This window comes from Colius striatus, unplaced genomic scaffold (genome assembly GCF_028858725.1).
Source record: "Colius striatus isolate bColStr4 unplaced genomic scaffold, bColStr4.1.hap1 scaffold_93, whole genome shotgun sequence".
In the NCBI taxonomy this organism is placed as follows: Eukaryota; Metazoa; Chordata; class Aves; order Coliiformes; family Coliidae; genus Colius; species Colius striatus.
The window spans coordinates 62,300-71,456 of record NW_026908543.1 but is presented as its reverse complement, the minus strand read 5'-3'; the positions used below and the strand labels follow the sequence as shown (position 1 = coordinate 71,456).

The 9,157-nt window shown below is 60.0% G+C and overlaps 1 protein-coding gene across 1 annotated transcript; it reads left to right on the top strand.

The window, feature by feature from the left end:
• Positions 1 to 838: 838 nt before the first annotated feature.
• Positions 839 to 4,486, top strand: PPP1R14A (protein phosphatase 1 regulatory inhibitor subunit 14A). Its single transcript, XM_062020264.1, has 5 exons — positions 839 to 1,075; positions 3,217 to 3,218; positions 3,599 to 3,677; positions 3,813 to 3,845; positions 4,195 to 4,486. Exons 1-5 carry the CDS (start codon positions 881 to 883, stop codon positions 4,336 to 4,338), a joined length of 453 nt encoding a protein of 150 aa, XP_061876248.1. The 5' UTR covers positions 839 to 880; the 3' UTR covers positions 4,339 to 4,486.
• The last annotated feature ends 4,671 nt before the right edge of the window (positions 4,487 to 9,157 follow it).

Here is a 9,157-nt window from a genome sequence, read left to right as displayed (position 1 = left end):
TATAGGGGCTATAGGGGTCTATAGGGCTATACAGGATCTATAGGGGTCTTTAGGGGTCTATAGGGGTCTATAGGGGTCTATAGGGCTATACAGGATCTATAGGGGTCTTTAAGGGTCTATAGGGGGGCTATAGGGGTCTATAGGGGCTATAGAGGTCTATAGGGCTACACAGGATCTATAGGGGTCTTTAGGGGGCTATAGGGGGTCTATGGGGGTCTATAGGGGCTAGAGGGAGCTTAGGGGGTCTAGGGGAGGGTCTATAGGGGCTAGAGGGTCTGTAGGGGCTACAGGGGTCTATAGGGGATCTGGGGTGCTATAGGGGGCTATAGGGATCTATAGGGGTATATTGGGCTCTAGGGGATCTATAGGGGTTATAGGGGGCTATAGGGATCTATGGGGCTATATAAGGCTCTACTGGGTCTATAGGGATTATAGGGCTATACAGGATATATATAGGGGTCTAGGGGGTCTATAGGGGTTATAGGGATCTATAAGGGTATATAGGGGGCTACAGGGGGTCTATAGGGGTTATAGGGGGTTATAGGGATCTATAGGGGAATATAGGGCTCTAGGGGGTCTATAGGGGTTATAGGGGGCTATAGGGATCTATAGGGGTATATTGGGCTCTAGGGGGTCTATAGGGTGCTATATGGGGCTATATAGGGACTCTAGGGGGTCTATAGGGGTCTACAGGGCTCTATAGGGGCTCTGGGGGGCGCTCTAGGGTGTGGGGAGCTGTGCTCTCAGTCACTGTCCAACGCTGCCGTCATCCCCCTTCCCTCCTCCCCTCCGGCTCCAGCCCCTTTCCCCTCCCCTCCCCTCCCTCCCCTCCCCTTCTCCCCTCGCCCCGGCGCTTCCCCCGGCGCCGCGTTCCCGAGCGATGGCCGCGAACCGCGTGGGGCGGCGCCAGGGTCGGGGGGGATCCCCGAACCGTCCCCAACCTCCAGCCCGGAGCCCCGGGATCCAACGGAGACCCGCGAGGGTAACGGTGAAGTACAACCGGAGGGAGCTGCAGCGGAGGCTGGACACCGAGCAGTGGATCGACGGGAGGCTGGAGGAGCTTTACCGGGGGCGGGTATGGAGAGCAAACGGGCACCGGCACCGGGGACACCGGGGTGTGATGGGCAACGGGCACCGGCACCGGGGTGTGATGGGCAAAGGGGCACCGGGGGTACCGGGATGTGATGGGCAAACGGGCACCGGGGACACCGGGATGTGATGGGCAAACGGGCACCGGGGGTACCGGGATGTGATGGGCAAACGGGCACCGGCACCGGGGTGTGATGGGCAAACGGGCACCGGGGGTACCGGGATGTGATGGGCAAAGGGGCACCGGGGACACCGGGATGTGATGGGCAAACGGGCACCGGGGACACCGGGATGTGATGGGCAAAGGGGCACCGGGGACACCGGGGTATGATGGGCAAACGGGCACCGGGGGTACCGGGATGTGATGGGCAAACGGGCACCGGGGGTACCGGGATGTGATGGGCAAAGGGGGCACCGGCACCGGGGACACCGGGGTGTGATGGGCAAACGGGCACCGGCACCGGGGTGTGATGGGCAAACGGGCACCGGGGGTACCGGATGTGATGGGCAAACGGGCACCGGGGACACCGGGGTGTGATGGGCAAAGGGGCACCGGGGGTACCGGGATGTGATGGGCAAACGGGCACCGGGGACACCGGGGTGTGATGGGCAAACGGGCACCGGGGGTACCGGGATGTGATGGGCAAACGGGCACCGGGGGTACCGGGATGTGATGGGCAAACGGGCACCGGGGACACCGGGGTGTGATGGGCAAAGGGGCACCGGGGGTACCGGGATGTGATGGGCAAACGGGCACCGGGGGTACCGGGATGTGATGGGCAAACGGGCACCGGGGACACGGGGTGTGATGGGCAAACGGGCACCGGGGGTACCGGGATGTGATGGGCAAACGGGCACCGGGGGGGTACCGGGATGTGATGGGCAAACGGGCACCGGGGACACCGGGGTGTGATGGGCAAAGGGGCACCGGCACCGGGGACACCGGGGTGTGATGGGCAAACGGGCACCGGGGACACCGGGGTGTGATGGGCAAAGGGGGCACCGGGGACACCGGGATGTGATGGGGGGGAAAGGGATTAGGAGGGAACCGGGGACCGGGACCGAGTGGAGAGGGTCCCGGGGTAGGGAACGGGGACGGGTGGGAAGGAGCCGGGAGTGAGAAGGGCACCGGGAACGGGATGGGGGGAAGGACCAGGGGGTGATACCGGGACCGGCACCGGGACCGGCTGGAAGGACCCAGGGGTGATGCCGGGACCGGGACGGGACCCAGGGGTGATACTGGGACCGGGATGAGGAGGAAGGACCCGGGGGTGATACCGGGACCGGGACAGGACCAAGGGGTGATACCGGGACCGGGACAGGGTGGAACGGACCGGGAGTGATACCGGGTCCGGGTTGGGGGGGCAGGACCGAGGGGTGATACCGGCACCGGGACAGGACCCAGGGGTGATGCCGGGACAGGGGTGGGGGGAAGGACCCGGGGGTGATACCGGGACAGGACCGGGTGGAACGGACCGGGGGTGATGCCGGGACCGGGACAGGACCAAGGGGTGACACCGGGACCGGGATGGGGGGAGAAGGACCCGGGGGTGATGCCGGGACCGGGATGGGGGGAGAAGGACCCGGGGTGATGCCGGGACCGGGACAGGACCCAGGGGTGATACCGGGACCGGGATGGGGGGGAGAAGGACCCGGGGGTGATGCCGGGACCAGCACCGGGACCGGGACCGGGTGGAATGGACCCAGGGATGATACCGGGACCGGGATGACGGGGAAGGACCCAGGGATGATACCGGGACAGGGACAGGGGGAAGGACCCAGGGGAGGACCCAGGGGTAATGCCGGGACCGGCACCGGGACAGGGGGGACAGGACCCAGGGGTGATACCGGCACCGGGATGGGGGGGGGAACAGGACCCAGGGGTGATACCGGGACCGGGACAGGGGGGAAGGACCCGGGGACAATACCGGGACCGGGACAGGACCCAGGGGTGATACCGGGACCGGGACAGGGATGGGAGGGGGGGACAGGACCCAGGGGTGATACCGGGGCCAGTACTGGGACCGGGACAGGGGGGAAGGACCCGGGGACAATACCGGGACCGGGACAGGACCCAGGGGTGATACCGGGACCGGGACCGGGATGGGAGGGGGGGACAGGACCCAGGAGTGACACTGGGATGGGGGGAAGGACCCGGGGGTGATACTGGGACCGGGACAGGGTGGAACGGACCCAGGGGTGATACCAGTGGCGCCCCCACCCGGGACTGTCCCCAAGCTGCCCCTCTATCCCCCCCCCCCGTGTCCCCCGTGTCCCCCGTGGGCGTGACACGGAGCGGGGGGGGGGGGGGCGTGGGAATGGGGGCGTGGGAATGGCTCAGGGGGGGTGGGGTCACACAACATAGTGGGGGGGGCTCTGGGACACCCAGCAGCAGCCTTTAGGAGGGGTTTGGGGGGGATGGGGGGTCTCCCCCTGCCACGGGACACGCGTGGGGTGAAGGGGAGGTTGGGGAGGGGGGAGTTTAGCCCCCTCCCACCCATGGCAGGAGGGGGGAGATGCCCGATGAGGTGAACATCGACGAGCTGCTGGAGCTGGAGACAGATGAGGATCGAGCCCAGAGGCTGCAGGTGGAGCTTATTCAAGGAGGGGGAGGGGGGGTATCTACACCCCCCACCCTCCCCACGCGAGTTTTGAGGTGGGGAGGGGGGTTCCACACCTGACAACCCCCCCTTTTTCCCCCTCCCATCCCCCCCTTTATCCAGGGCATCCTGAAGTCCTGCACTGCAGACACCCAGGTAACAGCCCCCAGGGGGATGGGGGGGAGGGTTTGGGGGGGGGGGGTAATTGCAGTGGGGTGCTGCCACGAGTGGGACACCCCCTCCCCCCCCCAAAAAATGCCTCCCCAGCCCCCTCCCAGCTCCTCCTGCTCCCAACCAGGCTTTAAAAGGCAAAACTATTCAGCTCCAGCTTCCTCAGGGAGGGGAGGGGGGGAGGAATTTCCTCCCCAGTTATCACCAGTAACAGGCTCCAGGGAGGGGGGGGGGAGGGGATTTGAGGGGGGAAGGGGGGGCTAATTATCTAATTACTACCTAATTACCCCCTCTGCTGTTTAATTAACCCCCCCCATCCCCTCATCCCTCACAGGACTTCATCCAAGAGCTCCTCACCCAACTCAAGGGGCTCCCAAAGCAACAAGTTCTCCAACAACCCAGCTCGGAGCAGCCCCCCCCCATGACCCCCCAAAAACCTCACCTCGACCCCCCAAAACCTCACCTCGACCCCTTCTGACTTTGGGGGGGGGTATTTAGGGGGAGGGAGCACCCCAAAGTGTGTCTCTGTGCTCCCCCCAGCTGTACAGTATTTAAACCCACACACTGTGTTAATCCTCTGCCCCCCCCCCCAATAAAAAGTGAAGGGGGGAAGTTTTGGGGGTCCCCCCCCCCCAAAAAGCTGCCTCTGTGTGACTGTTGCTGAGCCCTGAGTCCATTCCCCTCCCCCTCAAGCAGCTGTTTATAGAAGGATCCAGATGTTTGGAACATCTGGGCAGGAAATGCCCTGCCCTGACCCCACCATGGGGGAAAAGGGGGGGGATCCTGCCCCTCCCCCCCCAAAATTGGGGTGCTGCTGCTCCCCAACCCCCCCAATAACTTCAATTCACCCCCCCAGACACCTCAAATCCTCCTCCCCCACCCCCCAGATGCCTCCAAACCTCAGGGGGGGTTCTAAATGTTGAGAGTGACCCCCCCCAAATTTGAGGGTCACCCCAAAATTGCCCCCAAGTCACCCCCAAAGCTGCACCCCCAAAGCTCCAGAGGAAGCCCATAGGCAGGGGGTCACCCCCAAAACTCCAGCTGCGGCAAGGGAGGCACCCCAAAACCTCCACCTGCACCCCCAAACACTCACCTGCACCCCAAAAGTCAAGGGAGGCACCCCAAAACCTCCACCTGCACCCCCAAACACTCACCTGCACCCCAAAAGTCAAGGGAGGCACCCCAAAACCTCCACCTGCACCCCCAAACACTCACCTGCACCCCAAAAGTCAAGGGAGGCACCTCAAAACCTCCACCTGCACCCCCAAACACTCACCTGCACCCCAAAAGTCAAGGGAGTCACCCCAAAACCTCCACCTGCACCCCCAAACACTCACCTGCACCCCAAAAGTCAAGGGAGTCACCTCAAAACCTCCACCTGCACCCCCAAACACTCACCTGCACCCCAAAAGTCAAGGGAGTCACCCCAAAACCTCCACCTGCACCCCCAAAACACTCACCTGCACCCCAAAAGTCAAGGGAGTCACCTCAAAACCTCCACCTGCACCCCCAAACACTCACCTGCACCCCAAAAGTCAAGGGAGGCACCTCAAAACCTCCACCTGCACCCCCAAACACTCACCTGCACCCCAAAAGTCAAGGGAGTCACCTCAAAACGTCCACCTGCACCCCCAAACACTCACCTGCACCCCAAAAGTCAAGAGGCACCTCCAAACCTCCACCTGCACCCCCAAACACTCACCTGCACCCCAAAAGTCAAGAGGCACCTCCAAACCTCCACCTGCACCCCCAAACATTCACCTGCACCCCAAAAGTCAAGAGGCACCTCCAAACCTCCACCTGCACCCCAAACATTCACCTGCACCCCAAAAGTCAAGAGGCACCTCCAAACCCAGTGAGTCACCCCAAAACCTCCTCTCACACCCCCAAACTCAAGTGATTCACCCCCAAACCCCACCTGCACCCCCAAAACCCCACTTGCACGCCCAAACCCGCACCTGCACCCCCCAAGCTCCCACCTGCACCCCCAAACCCCCACCTGCACCCCCAAACTCGCACTACACCCCCAAACCCCCACCTGCACCCCAAACTCAAGTGATTCACCCCAAACCCTCTCCTGCAACCCAAAACCCTCACCTGCACCCCAAACTCCCACCTGCACCCCAAACCCTCACCTGCACCCCAAACTCCCACCTGCACCCCCAAACCCTCACCTGCACCCCAAACTCCCACCTGCACCCCAAACCCTCTCCTGCAACCCAAAACCCTCACCTGCACCCCAAACTCCCACCTGCACCCCAAACCCTCTCCTGCACCCCCAAACTCCCACCTGCACCCCAAACCCTCACCTGCACCCCCAAACTCCCACCTGCACCCCAAACCCTCACCTGCACCCCAAACTCAAGTGATTCACCCCCAAAATCCCACCTACAACCCCAAACTCAAGTGATTCACCCCAAACCCCCATCTACACCCCCAAACCCTCACCTGCACCCCCAAACCCCCACCTGCACCCCAAACTCAAGTGATTCACCCCAAACCCCTCTCCTGCAACCCAAAACCCTCACCTGCACCCCAAACTCCCACCTGCACCCCCAAACCCTCACCTGCACCCCCAAACTCCCACCTGCACCCCCAAACCTCCACCTGCACCCCAAACCCTCACCTGTACCCCAAAACCCCACCTACACCCCCAAACTCAAGTGATTCACCCCAAACCCTCACCTGCACCCCCAAACCCTCACTTGCACCCCTAAACCCTCTCTTGCACCCCAAACCTCCACCTGCACCCCCAAACCCTCTCCTACACCCCCAAACCCCTACCTACACCCCAAACCCCCACCTGCACCCCAAGCCCTCACCTGCCACCCCAAACTCAAGTGATTCACCCCAAACCCCCACCTGCACCCCCAAACCCTCACCTGCACCCCCAAACCCTCACTTGCACCCCCAAACCCTCACTTGCACCCCAAACTCAAGTCATTCACCCCAAACCCCACCTGCACCCCCAAACCCAGCCGTGCCCCAACCCAACCTCCCCCCACCCCTCCCCCACCCAACCCCTCCCCCACCCAACCCCTCCCCTCCCCCCCCCCCCACTTTTGGTGCCAAACGCCGCGATTTCCACACTCTCCTCTCCAATTATTTACACGTTTATTACAATCGCTCTTCATCGAAACCTCGGCGACCCCCCCTCCCCCTCCCCTCCCCAAAACCCTCCCCCTCCCCCCAAAATCCCTGCCCCTCCCCCACCCCGGGGGGGGTTTGAGAAGCCGCTTTTTGTTCATTTCTCGACTCCAACCCCTAGAAAAAAACCCACCCGAGACAAAGCAAATGTGATGTAAAAACCACCCCCAGGAGTTTGGGGTTTTGCTGCTTTTTAGGGGAGGGGGGTGGAAAAAACCCCCCCGGGGGGGGAGGGGAATGATGGGCTGAGGCACCAAACCCACCCTGGGGATGGGGAAGAGCCAGCAAATGGGTTAGAGGGTGGAAAAGAACAAGTTTGGGATGGTTTGGAGTCGGTTTAGGGAAGGGGGGTGTCCCCCACCCCCCAAAATGTGCCCCCAAAATCAGTTGGCATCGTTGGGGGGGGTTTTACCCCCTTTTTAATGCTCTGGGGATGGGGTTTAATCCTTGGGGGGTCATTAAAGCCACCCCCCACCCCATTTGATGGGTTCTAAGAAGGGATTTGGGTGGGGGAGGGGGGGGAAAAAGCCACTTTTGCAGCTTTGAGAGAGAAAGAATGCGAAGTTGGGTGGGGTTTGGGGGGGTTTCGTGGTTTTGGGGGGAAAGAGGAAGGGGTGGGGTGGGGAGGGGATGGAAAGCTGCTCTGTGTCACCTCGGGGTGTAAAATGCTGAGGGAAAGGGAAAGGAGTGGTTTGGGATCCAAAATCAGCCCCAAATCACCCCCAAAACACACCAGAAAGGGCTTAATATTGATTCAGGATCCAAAATCACCCCCAAAACCACACCTGAAGTGGCCAAGAGTGGATTTGGGATCCAAAATCACTCCCAAAATACACCAGGAATGGCCAAATAGTGGTTTAGGATCCCAAATCACCACCAAATCACACCTGAAGTGGCCAAGAGTGGATTTGGATCCCAAATCACTCCCAAAACACACCAGAAGTGGCTCAAGAGTGGTTTAGGATCCAAAATCACCCCCAAAATGCACCAGGAATGGCCAAATAGTGATTTAGGATCCCAAATCACCCCCAAATCACCCCCAAAACACACCAGAAGTGGCTCAATATAGATTTGGGATCCAAATCACCCCCAAAACACACCAGGAATGGCCAAATAGTGGTTTAGGATCCAAAATCACCCCCAAAATCACACCTGAAGTGGCTCAAGAGTGGATTTGGGATCCCAAATCACCCCCAAAACACACCAGAAGTGGCTCAAGAGTGGTTTAGGATCCAAAATCAACCCCAAAATCACAACAGAAGTGGCCAAATAGTGGATTTGGGACCCAAAATCACTCCCAAAACACACCAGAAAGGGCTTAATATTGATTCAGGATCCAAAATCACCCCCAAAACACACCAGAAGTGGCTCAAGAGTGGTTTAGGATCCAAAATCACTCCCAAAACACACCTGAAGTGGCTCAAGAGTGGATTTGGGATCCAAAATCACCCCCAAAACACACCAGAAGTGGATTAATATTGATTCAGGATCCAAAATCACCCCCAAAAACACACCTGAAGTGGCCAAATAGTGGATTTGGGATCCCAAATCACCCCCAAAAACACACCAGAAGTGGCTCAAGAGTGGTTTAGGATCCCAAATCACCCCCAAAAACACACCAGAAGTGGCTCAAGAGTGATTTAGGATCCCAAATCACCCCCAAAAACACACCAGAAGTGGCCAAATAGTGATTTAGGATCCCAAATCACCCCCAAATCACCCCCAAAACACCCCAGAAGTGGCTCAATATTGGTTTAGGATCCCAAAACACACCACAAACATCAAAACGTGTCCAAACCCCCCTCCAAGGGGCCATTTTTGGGGCTACTTTGGGTTTCTTTCCCCCCTCCAAGGGTTTTTTCCCCCCCTTTTGTCTTTTTGTGTCGTGTGGGGAGGGAAAAAACAACCCCAGGGATGGTGCAGGGAAAAGGGAGTGAAAAGGGAGTGAAAAGGGAGAGAAAAGGGAGTGGAAAGGGAGGGAAAAGGGAGTGAAAAGGGAGCGAAAAGGGAGTGGAAAGGGAGGGAAAAGGGAGGGAAAAGGGAGAGAAAAGGGAGAGAAAAGGGAGTGAAAAGGGAGGGAAAAGGGAGGGAAAAGGGAGGGAAAAGGGAGAGAAAAGGGAGAGAAAAGGGAGTAAAAAGGGAGGGAAAAG

What these genes read in the sequence shown, in the direction of transcription:
- PPP1R14A (XM_062020264.1), top strand. Translation starts at nt 881, where the DNA reads ATGGCCGCGAACCGCGTGGGGCGGCGCCAGGGTCGGGGGGGATCCCCG. An exon ending in ATCGAGCCCAGAGGCTGCAG is followed by an intron (nt 3,678 to 3,812) that starts GTGGAGCTTATT and finishes CCCTTTATCCAG; the next exon opens with GGCATCCTGAAGTCCTGCAC. An exon ending in CCTGCACTGCAGACACCCAG is followed by an intron (nt 3,846 to 4,194) that starts GTAACAGCCCCC and finishes CATCCCTCACAG; the next exon opens with GACTTCATCCAAGAGCTCCT.